At 41.4% G+C, this 19,161-nt stretch overlaps 1 protein-coding gene across 1 annotated transcript; it reads right to left on the reverse strand.

The window, feature by feature from the left end:
• Positions 1 to 1,262: 1,262 nt before the first annotated feature.
• Positions 1,263 to 4,668, reverse strand: lrrc10b (leucine rich repeat containing 10B). Its single transcript, XM_029759521.1, has one exon. The coding sequence runs from the start codon at positions 2,916 to 2,918 to the stop codon at positions 1,698 to 1,700; it is 1,221 nt and encodes a 406-aa protein (XP_029615381.1). The 5' UTR covers positions 2,919 to 4,668; the 3' UTR covers positions 1,263 to 1,697.
• Positions 4,669 to 19,161: the final 14,493 nt, after the last annotated feature.

Consider the following 19,161-nt stretch of genomic DNA (forward strand, 5'->3'; position numbering starts at 1 on the left):
CTGTTGTATTCAGCATTTCACTGTGAGGTCTACTACACCTGTTGTATTCAGCATTTCACTGTGAGGTCTACACCTGTTGTATTCAGCATTTCACTGTGAGGTCTACTACACCTGTTGTATTCAGCATTTCACTGTGAGGTCTTCTACACCTGTTGTATTCGGCGCACGTGACTAATAACATTTGATGTGATGTACAGTAGACTTCGCTCCTGGCTTAGATATTGTGTGAACGTCTCCTGGGAGTTGAAACAGATTCCTGAGAGGCTTGGTGAATACGGCCTTGGTCTCCCTGTGTATGAATGATTCAGTCCAACCTGATAAACTCAATCATTATTTAATGAGGCAAGATTAGATTTCCTTTATACACATAATGGATTTAACAAAACAAACTATATCACATTACAAGGTAATAAGTTTACCCCCACTTCAAAATACACACACTCAAACGTGTACGCGTTCACACACACACACACACACACACACACACACACACACACACACACACTCACTCAAGCGTGTACACGTTCACACACATATACACACACTTGTGTGTCCGCATTCACACACAAACACTCAAATACACACACACACACTCACACCATGCAGACACACACACACAGCGTCACCGGAGTCCTGCTCTGACTTGCCAATTTGCCGAGTTGGCAAAGACGCCACTGCCTGCCATCATCTCCACAACGTGTAGTGCGTGGATCTGTCTTCAGGTCAGTTTGAAAAAACATCTAATGACTTTATTTATTTAGTGGCTCAGCCCTGCTCTACTTCTAACTACGGAGAGAGAATGTCAAAGTCACATATTATAGCAACAGGTTCAGGAGGCTAGTCATTTAATTCATTTCACACAGGATTTACTAAGTTAAAACAACCCTCTAGTTGGGCGTTGTCATGACAGCTGGAGCGTTGTCATGACAGCTGGAGCGTTGTCATGGAAAGGTCTAGCCTAGAAAGGCAGAAGAACAATATTTGAATCCACTTGAATGGATAATTAACTAACTAGCATAGGCTATTAATCCTGGTGTTTTCCTTATATTGTCCACTTAGTTCTCATATCACCTCCTAGTGCAAATCAGGAAGCTGTCAAGTAGTCAGAATCTTAGGAAGGGGAGGGATCCTAGGTTTAGGAAGGGGAGGAGTCCTAGGTTTAGCAAGGGGAGGAGTCTTAGGTTTAGGAAGGGGAGGAGTCCTAGGTTTAGGAAGGGGAGGAGTCCGTTAGGAAGGGGAGGGATCCTAGGTTTAGGAAGGGGAAGAGTCCTAGGTTTAGGAAGGGGAAGAGTCCTAGGTTTAGGAAGGGGAGGGATCCTAGGTTTAGGAAGGGGAGGAGTCCTAGGTTTAGGAAGGGGAGGAGTCCTAGGTTTAGGAAGGGGAAGAGTCCTAGGTTTAGGAAGGGGAGGGATCCTAGGTTTATGAAGGGGAGGGATCCTATGTTTAGGAAGGGGAGGAGTCCTAGGTTTAGGAAGGGGAGGGGTGAGAGGCTGTTTCTGAGAGCATTGAATCCGTGATGCATTGTTGGTAAATTGTGACTGACTGATCTACAAATAATTCTAAGTAGTTATTTATGATGCAAGGTGGCTTGTAGATCAGTCAGTCGCCTGCAATGTCTGCTGCAAGGTCAAACAAGTCTAGACTTAGGAGGGGAGGAGTCAGAGCCTTTGCAGGAGGAGGAGTCAATCAGTCAGTCATCAATGCCGGCCCCCTTGTCTTCCTGGTTCCTCTAGCTCCTCCCCCTCCTCATACTCATAGTCCATATCTCCTTGTTCGTACTCCAAATCCCCAACATCATACCCCTCCCCCTCGCATATAAGCTCCTCCTTGTCATATTCTATCCCCTCCAGGTCATACTCAAGCCCCGCCCCGTATTCGTTCAACGCCCTCTCTAACTCCGCCTCCATCTCCTTCTTCTTCCTCTCCTCCTCGGTTAGGGGCATCGCCACGGTTACCACCTCGTTGTACTTGTGCCCAGCGTGCGATGCACTGTTTTGTTTGGCCGTCTTTAGAATGCCTTGGATGACAGGCCCATCCCCGGCCAGCACAGCCTCCTCCGCGTCCCTCACATCCTGCTCCTTCTTAGCCTTCCTGTCTGCCCGATCCTGGAGCTCCTCCTGGGCCCCCTCCCCAACCAGCAGCACCTCCTCCCCCACGCCGGGAGGCCCCTCCACTGGGTTGTGGTCATAGGAGAAGAGACGGAGGGCGGGGAGCCGGCTCAGGTTAGGAAACACCTCGATCTTGTTCTTGTCCAGGTCTAAGATCTCCAGATCCACCATGCGGAGTAAAACACGGGGGAACTCGGTGAAACGGTTTCCGTAGAGCCACAGCCCTCGCAGAGCCTCCATACGCCACAGGTCCGGGGGCAGGGTCCGTAGCCTGTTGTCCCCCATCTGGAGGGATCTGAGGTGGGGTAAGTCGTAGAGCTGGCGGGGGAAGCACGTGAAGTAGTTGCTCTCCATCCAGAGGCAGCGAAGGCTCTGAAGGTTACGTAGTTCTGGAGGGAGAGATATCAGGCGGTTGGAGCCCAGGTAGAGACGCGTCAGGTTACGGAGCTGACAGATGGCCAACGGGATGTCCTCCATCTTGTTAAAGTCTAAAGCCAGGATGCGGAGGCCCTTCAGTTGGACGATGTTCTCCGGAAGGGTCCGCAGGCTGTTACCACACACATACAGCTTCTCCAGGTGGCGTAGCCCACAGATCACACCGGGTAACCTGCGGAACTTCTTATAGCTCAGATCCAAGACGGGATCTCCGCTCGCCAGCATCTCCTCCACCCCTAGGGGAAGCTCATCGTCCTCCATCTCCTCCTCTTTCTTCTTCTTCTTCCTCCTCTTCTCCTCCTCCATTACTTTCACTTTCTCCCCATCCCCATCCTTCTCTTCCTCGTCCTCCTCCTTCCTGGAGGAGTTGCCCATGCCGTGCCCGTTGCTACGCCCGTTGCTACACCCGTGGCCCGGCAGCCTGCCGTTGGATACTGGCTGAGTCAGGATGGAATCAGGGGATGAGGCTGAAGCCTTGTCTGAATACTGGGGTTGGGACTGAGTCTGAAGCTCCAACACTGTCTGGGGTTGAGACTGAAGCTGGTCAGGATAGGACAGTGTCTGAAGACGTGTCCGAGGCTGGTCGTGTCTGTGTCCGAGGCTGGTCTGGCTGGGGCTGGGTTTGAGCCTGACGCTGGTTCTGAGGCTGGTCAGCCCGGTCGGAGGCTCCTACTCTGAACTGAGGCTGGTCAGCTCGGTCGGAGGCTCCTACTCTGAACTGAGGCTGGTCAGCCCGGTCGGAGGCTCCTACTCTGAACTGAGGCTGGTCAGCTCGGTCGGAGGCTCCTACTCTGAACTGGTGAGAAAGGATCCAATGGCTGGACCCGCAGCAACAGGGGGCATTGTGTTCCTTAATAGGCCAGTGATTGCTCTCTGCTAGCTCAGCACCCACAGACCAACACATGATACTAGAAGTGGCACTGTCTGACTGCCCCACATTAGATGAAGTGTCAACTGACATCTACACATTACAATAATATTGATGGATTTGTAATTGTAAAAAATAATAATAATAATAATGTTTACCGTTATTTTAGCAGGTAAGTTGACTGAGAGCACATTCTCATTTACAGCAATGACCTGGGGTACAGTTTAAAATGAGAAGTGTGGGGATAGATACGCCAATTAGAAGCTTATTATCAACAACAACCAAAAGCAGCAGAGTAGTGTTTAAAGAAGTAATAATAATAATAATTTAACTCAACAATATAAAGCTGAATTTTGATGCTAAAACATAGTCCTTTCGTGTCTGTTTGGAGTCAGACAGAGCAGTCAACCAATGTAAATAAGACTATAAATGTCTTCCCAGAACAGATAAAATGTCTCCACAAACTTCCAACAGACGCAGACTTGCCATTTGGGTATCATATGTTCATTTGGATGCTGACCGCGTCTTACTGTCGGGCTACTTTACTCCATGGAAGTTTTCAGTAGATATGTTCTCAGCCCTGTGTGACAGACGACAACCGCAGGCTTTAGACATTTCATTTTAGTTTCCATATGAGCTTGAATTCTGCTCGACAGACGGAACAGATGTCAGTGTCACCTGTTCCACTGATCTTATGATGAACAAGAATTACTACTACCAACAACAACAACAACAAAATAAAATAAAATAGAAAGTGGATACGTTCGCGCTGGATGTCCTTTTCCGTGATGACTCTATGTTCCGTCCGTCGAGTCGGAGCCCAGCTTGACGCGCAGGCGGCTACGCAGCTGTGTGGTGATGTGATGACCTGGCCAGCGGCAAAGTGAAAGAGCAAAGGGAAGTCCACACTTTGGTGATCACTCACTCACTCTTGCTTTGGTTGATGACGGTTGCGCACTTAGCGCATTTCGGGCATCGTTAATGTCGTCCTATTGCTGAACCAAAGTCACTAGACCCGTCGCCTGTATACAAAATGGAGAATTTTCTATTTGGCTACTATGAAGAAGAGAAAAAAAAACTATCGGTTGCTCGGTGCACTCTTCACTGTCGCCTCTTGATACCCTCAAACTAGTGTACGTTATCCCGTTTCTCCGTCTCGGCTGGAGATGTGCTGTGCAACGTTGCCTAGGACTGTCTCCCCTCCCTAGCAACCGAAACAGAGGGACATGAGAGAGCATTGTCAAACACGTACATCACATGGTTAGAAAGGGAGAGGGAAAGAGGGGGCAGGGGATAGAGAGAGAGAGAGAGAGGAGGGAGGGAGGGAGCAGAGGAGATGGATGAGAGAGTGGGGGAGGAAAATAGGGAGAGGGAGCAGAGAGAGAGTGATTGAAGAGAAATAAAGAGGGGAAAAGAGTGATGAGAGGGACCACGTGATGTGATCTAGTATAATTAAGAGTTAAAGATTGGCACACAGCAGGCTATAAAATATTCCTAGATAAAGTCTGTAATTGACACAGGATTTACATAATAGCGCTACGCTTCATACCGGCCAATTATAAATAGGGAGTTGCATTCCAAATGGCAAATTGGTAATATGATTGTGTGCATGGGCACACTGGCAGCTGTATTTATTTAGGAACATGCAACACACACACAGATGATGTAATATAATACACGCCAATGCATCTACAAACAAAGGTATTTTTGTAAACCTTTGAATCATTCTAGATGACCAGCTATGATCAGGTTTCAGAATTTTAATGTAGCCTAACTAACTAACATAGGTTAGCTATTACAACTACTAACCTAACCTAACTAACTAACATAGGGTAGCTATTACAACTACTAACCTAACCTAACTAACTAACATAGGTTAGCTATTACAACTACTACCCTAACTAACTAACATAGGTTAGCCTAGCTATTACTACTAATAACCTAACTAACATAGGGTAGCTATTACAACTACTACCCTAACCTAACTAACTGACATAGGGTAGCTATTACAACTACTAACATAGGTTAGTTAGGGTAGCTATTACAACTACTAACATAGGTTAGTTAGGGTAGCTATTACAACTACTAACATAGGTTAGTTAGGGTAGCTATTACAACTACTAAAATAGGTTAGTTAGGGTAGCTATTACAACTACTAACATAGGTTAGTTAGGGTAGCTATTACAACTACTAACCTATGTTAGTTAGGGTAGCTATTACAACTACTAACCTAACTAACTAACATAGTTAGGCTAGCTATTACAACTACTAACCTATGTTAGTTAGGGTAGCTATTACAACTACTAACCTAACTAACTAACATAGTTAGGCTAGCTATTACAACTACTAACCTATGTTAGTTAGGGTAGCTATTACAACTACTAACCTAACTAACTAACTAACTAACAGGTTATTAGATGTAATAGCTAGGCTAACTAACAGGTTATTAGTTGTCATAGCTAGGCTAACTAACAGGTTATTAGTTGTAATAGCTAGCCTAACTAACAGGTTATTAGTTGTAATAGCTAGCCTAACTAGCAGGTTATTAGATGTAATAGCTAGCCTAACTAACAGGTTATGAGTTGTAATAGCTAGCCTAACTAACAGGTTATTAGATGTAATAGCTAGCCTAACTAACAGGTTATTAGATGTAATAGCTAGCCTAACTAACAGGTTATTAGTTGTAATAGCTAGCCTAACTAACTAACAGGTTATGAGTTGTCATAGCTAGCCTAACTAACAGGTTATTAGTTGTCATAGCTAGGCCAACTAACAGGTTATTAGTTGTCATAGCTAGCCTAACTAGCAGGTTATGAGTTGTAATAGCTAGCCTAACTAACTAACTAACTAACTAACTAACTAACTAACTAACTAACTAACTAACTAACTAACAGGTTATTAGATGTAATAGCTAGCCTAACTAACAGGTTATTAGTTGTAATAGCTAGCCTAACTAACTAACTAACTAATTAACTAACAGGTTATTAGATGTAATAGCTAGCCTAACTAACTAACTAACTAACTAACTGGTTATTAGTTGTAATAGCTAGCCTAACTAACAGGTTATTAGATGTAATAGCTAGCCTAACTAACAGGTTATTAGTTGTAATAGCTAGCCTAACTAACTAACAGGTTATGAGTTGTCATAGCTAGCCTAACTAACAGGTTATGAGTTGTCATAGCTAGCCTAACTAACAGGTTATTAGTTGTAATAGCTAGCTTAACTAACTAACTAACTAACTAACTAACTAACTAACAGGTTATTAGATGTAATAGCTAGCCTAACTAACTAACTAACTAACTAACAGGTTATTAGATGTAATAGCTAGCCTAACTAACTAACTAACTAACTAACTAACTAACTAACTAACTAACTAACTAACTAACTAACTAACTAACTAACTAACAGGTTATTAGTTGTAATAGCTAGCCTAACTAACTAACTAACTAACTAACTAACTAACTAACTAACTAACTAACTAACTGGTTATTAGTTGTCATAGCTAGCCTAACTAACAGGTTATGAGTTGTAATAGCTTGTGACGATCGTCAAAAGGAGTGGACCAAGGTGCAGCGTGGTAAGTGCTCATGTTCAGTATTTATTTAACTCAGAGCACTAAATCAAAATAACAAACAATGGAAAACGAACGTCACGTTCTGCAGGCTTTACTGAGCTGTACAAAAACAAGATCCCACACGGAAGGAGGGAAAAAGGGCTGCCTAAGTATGAGTCCCAATCAGAGACAATGATAGACAGCTGAATCTGATTAGGAACCATACTCGGCCAATCAAAGAAAAAGGCAACATAGAAATATAACACAGACTGCCCACCCCACACCCTGACCTAACAAAATAGAGCAATAAACCGTCTCTCTCAGGTCAGGGCGTGACATAGCTAGGCTAACTAACTAACTAACTAACAGGTTATGAGTTGTCATAGCTAGCCTAACTAACAGGTTATTAGTTGTCATAGCTAGCCTAACTAACAGGTTATTAGTTGTCATAGCTAGCCTAACTAACAGGTTATTAGTTGTAATAGCTAGCCTAACTAACAGGTTATTAGTTGTAATAGCTAGCCTAACTAACAGGTTATTAGTTGTCATAGCTAGCCTAACTAACAGGTTATTAGTTGTAATAGCTAGGCTAACTAACTAACTAGCATAGGTTATTAGTTGTAATAGCTAGCCTAACTAACATAGGCTAGCTATTACAACTAATAACCTAACCAACTAACTAACTAACAAACATAGGCTAGCTATTACAACTAATAACCTAACCAACTAACTAACTAACAAACATAGGTTATTAGTTGTCATAGCTAGCCTAACTAACAGGTTATTAGTTGTCATAGCTAGCCTAACTAACAGGTTATTAGTTGTCATAGCTAGCCTAACTAACAGGTTATTAGTTGTAATAGCTAGCCAAACTAACAGGTTATTAGTTGTCATAGCTAGGCTAACTAACAGGTTATTAGTTGTCATAGCTAGGCTAACTAACAGGTTATTAGTTGTCATAGCTAGGCTAACTAACAGGTTATTAGTTGTCATAGCTAGGCTAACTAACAGACTATGAGTTGTCATAGCTAGCCTAACTAACAGGCTATGAGTTGTAATAGCTAGCCTAACTAACAGGTTATGAGTTGTAATAGCTAGGCTAACTAACTAACTAGCATAGGTTATTAGTTGTAATAGCTAGCCTAACTAACATAGGCTAGCTATTACAACTAACCACCTAACCAACCAACTAACTAACATAAGCTAGCTATTACAACTAATAGCCTAACTAACAGGCTATGAGTTGTCATAGCTAGCCTAACTAACAGGCTATGAGTTGTCATAGCTAGCCTAACTAACAGGTTATGAGTTGTAATAGCTAGCCTAACTAACATAAGCTAGCTATTACAACTAATAGCCTAACTAACAGGCTATGAGTTGTCATAGCTAGCCTAACTACCTAACTAACTAACTAACATAAGCTAGCTATTACAACTAATAGCCTAACTAACATAGGTTATTAGTTGTCATAGCTAGCCTAACTAACAGGTTATTAGTTGCCATAGCTAGCCTAACTAACAGGTTATTAGTTGTCATAGCTAGCCTAACTAACAGGTTATGAGTTGTCATAGCTAGCCTAACTAACAGGTTATGAGTTGTCATAGCTAGCCTAACTAACAGGTTATGAGTTATCATAGCTAGCCTAACTAACAGGTTATGAGTTGTCATAGCTAGCCTAACTAACAGGTTATTAGTTGTCATAGCTAGCCTAACTAACAGGTTATTAATTGTCATAGCTAGCCTAACTAACAGGTTATTAGTTGTCATAGCTAGGCCATGTATTATTTGGCATCTCATTATTATTATTACTGCAGCAGGCACATTTTCAGCCCTATTTGGGAGAGGTCATATAGGTTGTGTCCCAAATGGCACCCTGTTCCCTACATAGTGCACTACCCTATGGGCCCTGGTCAAAAGTAGGGCACTATATAAGGAATACTATAGGGTGCCATTTGGGAGAGATCATCTCATTTCCCCTTGCACGATGGAATATACAATTGGAGGCTGATTGGAAGTTTTTGACTGTGTCCAATAGGATAAGAGGATTGACAGTATGAAAGGAACCTCCCAGTAAGCCTAAACACTACTACAGTATATGGGGGATGAGATGACAGTACTCTAGCAGTGTTCAACACATACTGTAGAGGTAGAGAGATGCATGAATTTAGTTACAATAGTCAGTGTTGGTAAATATCAAAGGGGGGCCTCCTCCCAGTAAGCTTAAACAGTGTTATATGGAAGCAGACATATGTTATACAGTGTTATAAGATATACATATGTTATTAAGGAAAGAGGCGTTATAAGTGCTTAATATGGAGGCAAGGAGGTGTTATAACAATGGCATTCAGGGAGACAGACATGTTATAACTGCTATTACAGTGTTATGTAGAGACAGACACATGTTATAACTGCTTTACAGTGTTATGTGACGACAGACACGTTATAACTGCTATTACAGTGTTATGTAGAGACAGACACGTTATAACTGCTATTACAGTGTTATGTGACGACAGACACGTTATAACTGCTTTACAGTGTTATGTGGAGACAGACACGTTATAACTGCTATTACAGTGATATGTGGAGACAGACACGTTATAACTGCTTTACAGTGTTATGTGACGACAGACACGTTATAACTGCTATTACTGTGTTATGTAGAGACAGACACGTTATAACTGCTATTACAGTGTTATGTGAAGACAGACATGTTATAACTGCTATTACAGTGTTATGTGACGACAGACACGTTATAACTGCTATTACAGTGGTATGTAGAGACAGACACACGTTATAACTGCTATTACAGTGTTGTGACGACAGACACACGTTATAACTGCTATTACAGTGTTATGTAGAGACAGACACACGTTATAACTGCTATTACAGTGTTATGTAGAGACAGACACATGTTATAACTGCCATTACAGTGTTATGTGGAGACAGACATGTTATAACTGCTATTACAGTGTTATGTGACGACAGACACACGTTATAACTGCTTTACAGTGTTATGTGATGACAGACACACGTTATAACTGCTATTACAGTGTTATGTGAAGACAGACACAGGTTATAACTGCTATTACAGTGTTATGTGACGACAGACACAGGTTATAACTGTGTTATACACAGGCAAAGAGTGTTTATAAGGAGGCAGAGAGAGGTTATAACACTTAGGCTTAATAGGCTATAAATATAGAGAGAGAGAAATTATAGTGTAGAGTGTAGAAGCAGGGCTATATATATATATAGAGAGATAAATATTGTAGTGTAGAATGTAGTAGCAGGGCTATATATATATAGAGAGAGAAATATTGTAGTGTAGAGTGTAGAAGCAGGGCTATATATATATAGAGAGAGATAAATATTGTAGTGTAGAATGTAGTAGCAGGGCTATATATATAGAGAGAGAAATATTGTAGTGTAGAATGTAGAAGCAGGTAGTCTGAGTTGGTGCGTCTCCTCCTCAGATGCAGAATGAATTAGACTCATGCATTAAAACCCCCTGGGCAGGACAGATTACTGTTTTCTTCTCCCTCTTTCACTTAGTGGAGGTACAGCCTTAGTCTTGTTATAGACACATTCTTATACTCACAGATCCTATAATTGTTCATCTAATTATAGGAATCTCCATGCTCGTACTATTCAATAGTTACGGATTCATGTGTTATTAGGATGGTTAGTCAAGTACATGTATGTTCTGACTCGTTTTTTTTTTTTTTTTTAAGTAAATGTGTTTACTGATAATATTCCCTTTGTGACTGTAGTACTGTTATGCACTAGGGGGAGAGCCAAAGGGTTATTTGTGCCACCCCTTGTTTCTAGGAAACCAATACACAAAATTAATCATGTGACCAAATATATAGGAGGAGGCCACACACCATGAAACCTATAAAACCACATGGAAAAAAGTGGTACGCAAGTTAGATCCAAAAAAAATTAAAAATAAATAAAGAATAGAAATTTCGGATTTTCACAAATTCTAATTCATTTATGGTGTTCTAGGTTTAATGACACTTGTATCTAAACGAAGGTAGATGGTTTTAAGATTGTTTTATACATCAGTTGGGGTCTCTATCAGCTTCAATACGAGGCCCTAAACCTAGAATGAAAGGGCATCCGTTGAGCCAATGGCTATGGGCTAAGTTGACAATGGTCACCATACCCCATACAAATGATTATTACATTTAGTATTTTTGCAATGTGTTTTGCATATGAACTCAAGATGGTGCATGTGCATCGTTACAGAGCAGACATCATCATGCTCTGTGTATACAAACGTAAAACAAGCAGGTGTGAAGCTCCCCCCCCCCTTGAGGTTCTTGAGAGAACAGCCCCCCCCCCCCTTGAGGTCCTTGAGAGAACAGCCCCCCCCCCCCCTTGAGGTCCTTGAGAGAACAGCCCCGCCCCTCAAGGTTCTTGAGAGAACAGCCCCCCCCTCGAGGTTCTTGAGAGAACAGCCCCCCCCCTCGAGGTTCTTGAGAGAACAGCCCCCCCCCCGAGGTTCTTGAGAGAACAGCCCCCCCCTCGAGGTTCTTGAGAGAACAGCCCCCCCCCTCGAGGTTCTTGAGAGAACAGCCCCCCCCCCTCGAGGTTCTTGAGAGAACAGCCAAGGAAGTGAGAGAACAGCCAAGGAAGTGAGAGAACAGCCAAGGAAGTGAGAGAACAGCCAAGGAAGTGAGAGAAGGGATGAAATTAGAGCAGCAGCAAGGGATGAAAAAATATAGACTGAATGACACTGAAGAGATATGAGAAAAATGAATATGTACCTGTGTGAAAGAGAGGCTACGATAGAGTGACACAAGGTCTTATCTGATGACATGGAGTCTGAGCTTGATTAAACACATCAAGAATCTCGCAGATCAGTTTCATGGGCTCAGTAGCATCAAATGGCAGAGAACTTGCCGACGAATTGGCACATTGAAACAACTTCCCTGTGAAAGGATGTGATGTTGAACAGAGAGAGCTACATCTGAATGTAGACATACATTGAAGATATACATTTACATTACATTTACAATTTTAGTCATTTAGCAGACACTCTTATCCAGAGCGACTTACAGTAGTGAATGCATACATTTCATAATTTTTTTTGTTTTTTTTCCCCCGTACTGGTCCCCCGTGGGAATCAAACCCACAACCTTGGCGTTGCAAACACCATGCTCTACCAACTGAGTCACACGGGACCCACTGAGCCACACGGGACACCCATTCCATGAATTAAACATTTTGATCTATTGTCACGCCTACTCCCTGTCCGGCGCTCGACGTCGCCGATCTACTAACCCTGGCGACCATCATTATCTCCTTGATTACTCCCCCTTTATTTAGCCCTCAGTAGACAGCAGTCACTAGGTAGTATTGTTTTCATTCACGTGCTGTACGCTTCTCGTGTTTTGTTTATGTGCATTTATCATGATTAAACTCACTTTCTGCACCTGCTTCCTGACTCCCGGTGTATCGGTAACACCTACTGTACCAGCATCATCAAATCAAAATGGTTTTTTTTGTCACATACACGTGTTTAGCAGATGTTATTGTGGGTGTAGCGAAATGCTTGTGTTTCTAGCTCCAACAGTGCAGTAATATCTAACAAGTAATATCTAACAAGACACACACAATCTAAAGTAAAGGAATGGAATTAAGAACATAGACATTTTTGGACGAGCAATGTCAGACCGGCACAGACTGAGATACAGTAGAACAGGACAGAATACATGAACGCTGAAACCTGAACTACAGACCTCGGTTCAAAAGCTGACGGTGTTTTAATATACTTACCACGCTGCTTGGTCCTTCGGTGGTGGGTGATTCTGTCACGGCTGTTAGAAGGATTGGACCAAGATGCAGCGTTTTTGTAGTTCCACATATTTATTGACCGTGAAACTCAATGCCGTACATAAATCAACTTGAATTACAAAAACAACAAACTGTGACGCAGAGGGGAAAAAAATACACTACTCAAAATATAATCACCCACAAACAACATGAAGAAACACCCCTACTAAATATGACCTCCAATTAGAGGCAACGAGGACCAGCTGTCTCCAATTGAAGGTCAACCCAATAAAAAATATATGAAATGTATGCATTCACTACTGTAAGTCACTCTGGATGAGAGCGTCTGCTAAATTACTAAAATGTACATGTTCTTAGGGACATCGGCAAACACAATGTAAGTAATTTCATTTATGTACCCTTAATTGCACCGAATACATCTGTTTATCCTACAGCTATTGTAAGCAGTAATCATGAGCCTATAAACCAGAGTTACACTGTTAGCACTGAGGCGGTGTGCCCTAGTAGGAAGACCACTTTATGCAGCTCACCCTGCACTATCAGCTCCAATGTAAATAACATGAGTAAGTCTACCTCTGATAAGCCTCCCAGTAAAGCATGAAAAACAATCAAGCAACACAGAAAAGTGCTAAAAATAGCCCATATTAACATATGTAGCCTAAGAAACAAGGTTTATGAAGTCAATAACTTGCTTGTAACAGGTGGCATTCATATTCTGACTATCTCTGAAACTCTGAGATAATACCTTTGATGAATACATGGTTATAACATCTACCGAAAAGACAGAAATGCCAACGGAGGCAGTGTTGCAGTCTATATTCAGAACCACATTCCTGTAAAGCTTAGAGACGATCTCATGTTAAATACTGTTGAAGTAATATGGCTACAGGTTCATCTGCCTCACCTAAAGCCCATTCTGGTGGGAAGCTGCTATAGACCACCAAGTGCTAACAGTCAGTATCTGCATAATATGTGTGAAATGCTTGATAATGTATGTGATATCAACAGAGAAGTATATTTTCTGGGTGATTTAAATATTGACTGGCTATCATCAAGCTGCCCACTCAGGAAAAAGCTTCAAACTGTAACCAGTGCCTGCAACCTGGATCAGGTTGTCAGTCAACCTACCAGGGTAGTTACAAACAGCACAGGAATGAAATCATCAACATGTATTGATCACATTTTTACTAACACTGAAGATATTTGCTTTAAAGCAGTATCCAAATCCATAGGATGTAGTGATCACAATATAGTAGCCATATCTAGGAAAACCAAAGTTCCAAAGGCTGGGCCTAATATAGTCTATAAGAGGTCATACAATACATTTTGTAGTGATTCATATGTTGATGATGTAAAGAATATTTGTTGGTCTGTGGTGTGTAATGAGGAGCAACCAGACGCTGCACTTGACGCATTTATGAAACTACTTATTCCAGTTACTAATAAGCACCCATTAAGAAAATTACTGTAAAAACTGTTAAATCCCCTTGGATTGATGAGAAATTGAAAAATGTATGGTTGAGAGGGATGAGGATAAAGGTATGGCAATTAAGTCATGCAGCCCAACTGATTGGCAAACGTACTGCAAATTAAGAAATCATGTGACAAAACTAAATAAAAACAATCTACACTATGGAACAAAGATCAACTATATAAAGAATGATAGTAAAAAGCTTTGGGGCACCTTAAATTACATTTTGGGGAGAAAAAGCCAACTCGGCTCCATTTATTGAATCAGATGCACATTCATCACAAAGCCCACTGATATTACCAACTACTTTAATTACTTTTTCATTGGCAAGATAAGCAAACTTAGGGATGACATGCCAGCAACAAACGCTGACACTACACATTCAAGTATAACTGACCAAATTATGAACGACAAGAATTGTACTTTTGAATTCGGTGTGGAAAATGTGAAAAATTATTGTTGTCTATCAACAATGTCAAGCCACCGGGGTCTGACAATCTAGATGGAAAATTACTGAGGATAATAGCAGACGATATTGCCACTCCTATTTGCCATATCTTCAATTTAAGCTTACTTAAGTCATTCCGCTACCTAAGAATAGTAAAGCCCCCTTTACTGGCTCAAATAGCTGACCAATCAGCCTGTTACCAACACTTAGTAAACTTCTGGAAAAAAATGTGTTTGACCAGATACAATGCTATTTTACAGTAAACAAATTGACAACAGAATTTCAGCATGCCTATAGGGAAGGACACTCAACAAGCACAGCACTTACACATGTGACTGAAGATTGGCTGAGAGAAATTGATGATAAAATGATTATGGGGGCTGTCTTCTTAGACTTCAGTGCAGCTTTTGACATTATTGATCAGTCTGTTGCTGGAAAAACATATGTGTTATGGCTTTACACCCCCTGCTATAATGTGAATAAAGAGTTACTTGTCTAACAGAACACAGAGGCTGTTCTTTAATGGAAGCCTATCAAATATAATCCAGTTAGAATCAGGAATTCCCCAGGGCAGCTGTTTAGGACCCTTGCTTTTTAACATTTTTACTAACAACATGCCACTGACTTTGAGTAAAGTCAGAGTGTCTATGTATGCGGATGACTCAACACTATACACGTCAGCTACTACAGCGACTAAAATGATTGCAACACTCAACAATGAGCTGCAGTTAGTTTCAGAGTGGGTTGCAAGGAATAAGTTAGCCCTAAATATTTCCAAAACTTAAAGCATTGTATTTGGTCATACAATTTGGTCATCACCAAACCCTAAACCTCAACTAAATCTTGTAATAAATAATGTGGAAATTGAGCAAGATGAGATGACTAAACTGCTTGAAGTAACACTAGATTGTAAACTGTCATGGTCAAAACATATTGATACAGCAGTAGCTAAGATGGGGAGAAGTCTGTCTATAATAAAGCGATGCTCAGCCTTCTTAACAACACTATCAACAAGGCAGGTCCTACAGGCCCTAGTTTTGTCGCACCTGGACTACTGTTGTCAGGTGCCACAAAGAGGGACTTTAGGAAAATTGCAATTGGCTCAGAACAGGGGCGCACAGCTGGCCCTTGGATGTACACAGAGAGCTAATATTAATAATATGCATGTCAATCTCTCCTGGCTGAAAGTGGAGGAGAGATTGACTTCATCACTACTTGTATTTGTAAGGGAATACCCCCCTGATTTGGACAAAATAACATGGCAACATATTGGCATAGCACGAATCATACACACGATTGCAAAAACCACCCAAAGCGGCCCATCTCCGGGCCAATCATATGGCAATTTTCCGATGGCAATTGCCAATTGTAACACCCCAAATTTCCTTTAGATGGCGAGCGCGCTCCACCTTGGATTTTCATACAGCAAATGATACCCAATTCTTACCCAAGTCTCAGATTTTGATAAAATGATTTTTTTTTTGAAAACTTAGCACCTTGTAAAAAAGTGGTTTCTGGACCGTTTTTCGAATTTTTTTCGATTGTTATGTCAATTACACATGTATAAGAGCTGTATGAACATGCTTCTGACGTTTTTTATTGATGTCGTTTTTTGGGTTGCTTTTGCTTGTGCGCAAGGCATATGATTTGTGCATTTTGAATATGATTTCATAGGAAAAAAGTGACATTTTGTTTTTCATTTTTTTTGCAAAATGACATATCCAATGCTTTTTTTTGTCACTTCTGGAAGTATTGCAAGTGCCAAATTACAGCAAATATCCAAAAGATAGCTAGAGCTCTCCGCAGTGAATTTTCATATTGCAAATGTAACACAATTCAAGTCCCAAGAGTCAAATTTTGAAAAAATGACATATTTTTTAAAAACTTTTCAACCCTAAAAAAGTGGTTTCTGGACCGTTTTTCGAATTTTTTTTGATTTTTATGTCAATTACACATGTATAAGAGCTGTATGGACATACTTTTGACATATTTTATTGACATAATTTTTTGGGTTGTTTTTGCTTGTGCATAAGGCATATGTTTTGTGCATTTGGAATATGATTTCATAGGAAGTCAAAAGTGACATATTTGCTTGTGCATAAGGCATATGATTTGTGCATTTGGAATATGATTTCATAGGAAGTCAAAAGTCACATATTTATATTTTTTGCCAAATGCCATTAGAAATGTGCAAATGAAATGTCCAATTCTTTTTTTGTCAATTATACATGTATGAAAGTATTGAATGTGCCAAATCAGTATGTTTGTCCGTTTGCCATGTACGATCATAGGAAGTCGGTTTCCAAACCCAAAAGTCAGTGAACCATGGTCCAAATGGCATTTATACTGCCCAAATGATATATATCCCTATGTTGAGCCATCAATCAACGCAGATGGTCTACTTGTCATGTATGATGAGGGAGAAGTGGGACTCTGTTGCTTTTAACATTTTTAACGAATTTGACATGCTCAGAATGCATAATTGACTGGCCCGATGATCTCGGGATGGCCGTGCAGTGACTGTGGTTCCTCTCCATCACTCGTTGTGTTGATTTCATCATGTCAACTTTGGTGATATGTTTTGCTGTTGAATCATATTGCAAATGCGCGTTACATTTGCAATATTGCGCGTTACGTTTGCAATATGATTCAATGGGCATTTAGCATCACAAATTTAGGCATGCTCAAAAATACTGCAGAAATGCATTATTGACTGGCTCGATGAACTCGGGATGGCCGGGCAGTGACTGTGGTTCCTCTCCATTGCTCGTCACCCAGCAGTCAGCGTCCATCAGTCAATTAGATGTCATTTTGACACCAAACTGATAGCATCTGACACCAAATCCACTTTTTCCAACTCGTATAGAAGCCAACTATCACATATGTCAGAGAAGGCCCATAATTCACAGTGCTTTCAATTTTAACCATAAAAAAACCTAAAACACATAGTTACGTTATAGCTGCGGGTCCAGCTCTGACATTATGTGTAGGCCTATGTGAGGCGACCCCGAATCCGAAGTTTCGGCTCGATAGGTCATTCGGTGCCCGAGCAATGGCCTAATTGGTGCTGAAAATCCACTTTTTCAGGGCGTTACTACGGGGTCCCTGAATGAGCTATCGGACAGAGACATTGGGGTCCGTCTCTATGGGCCGAGGCGGTTTCAATGCACCTAGTCTTGTGACTCTGGGACATTTCTACATGTCGCCATGTCCGTGATATTCAAAATGAATTGAAAATATTGCAAATGTACGAGGCGGTTTCTCGGTCAGAGAACCTTCTAGAGCCCCATAAATCACCGTGCACTATCGACTTGAGCTCTAGAACAGGTTTCTAAAATTTCGGAGCTCTAGGTCTGACGGTTCTTGAATCGTTTGAACGAAAGTAACTATTGAAGGCGGTATAAGACTCTAAGCCCCACACTATGTCCCTATGGCCAAATTGTGTGTGTGTGTGTTTTTGTTTTTTTTGCAAAAAGAATAAACACACGTTGTCTTTGGGGTAGGCATATACAGAATCCTCAATATGAAGTCTCTACCTAAAGAATTGGCTGGATGACATAGGTTTGAGTTGCGTGATTTTCACTATATGCTGGTTGACCATATGACAATAGCTCTTTGCTGTTTTTAACAACTTCCGGTTGTCACAGGAAGCTCTTACTCAACACATGTTGTCTTTGGGTTAGACATAAACAGAATCCTGAATATGAAGTCTCTACCTTAAGAATTGACTGAATAACAGATGGTTGAGTTGCGTGATTTTCACTATATGCAGGTTGACCATATGACAATAGCTCTTGGCTGTTTTTAACAACTTCCGGTTGTCACAGGAAGCTCTTACTTCACACACGTTGTCTTTGGGGTAGACATAAACAGAATCCTGAATATGAAGTCTCTACCTTAAGAATTGACTGAATGACAGATGGTTGAGTTGCGTGATTTTCACTATCTGCAGGTTGCTTATATGACAATAGCTCTAGGGTGATTTTAACATTTTCCGGTTGCTCCAGGAACCTTAGAATCGACACAGGTAGACCTCACAGTAGCCTGATGGATTGTTATAGAAGACAGGTTCATAAGGCATTCATAACCCACATAGACTTCAGGTTGAATTTAGGAGAATTGTCAATGTATTCCTATGGGGAGAGAAGTCATTGCACACAGTTTGATCTAAACACCTTCTTTTCACTGTGAAGGGTTAATGCCACAGGGTCAAGGTTAGGCTTGCACAGATCGGGAGGACCTCAGGAACGCTCCTGAGGTTGAATTGTGCTTCTAACCCTAATGGTTCTCTCACTGTCACCCATAAGCACTTGACATATTGGTGCAGGCCTCATTTTGGGCCTAGTTTTCTCACGGTCGCTGCGCTCATACCGAGCAAGCTACGGTCAAGCGGGGCACTCATTGAACTCGTCTCAGCCTAGAGATAATGGTAATGCCATTGCAGGCTCTTTGTGTCTTTAAGCACCGCACTGTGT

This window comes from Salmo trutta, chromosome 7 (assembly GCF_901001165.1).
Source record: "Salmo trutta chromosome 7, fSalTru1.1, whole genome shotgun sequence".
NCBI lineage: Eukaryota > Metazoa > Chordata > Actinopteri > Salmoniformes > Salmonidae > Salmo > Salmo trutta.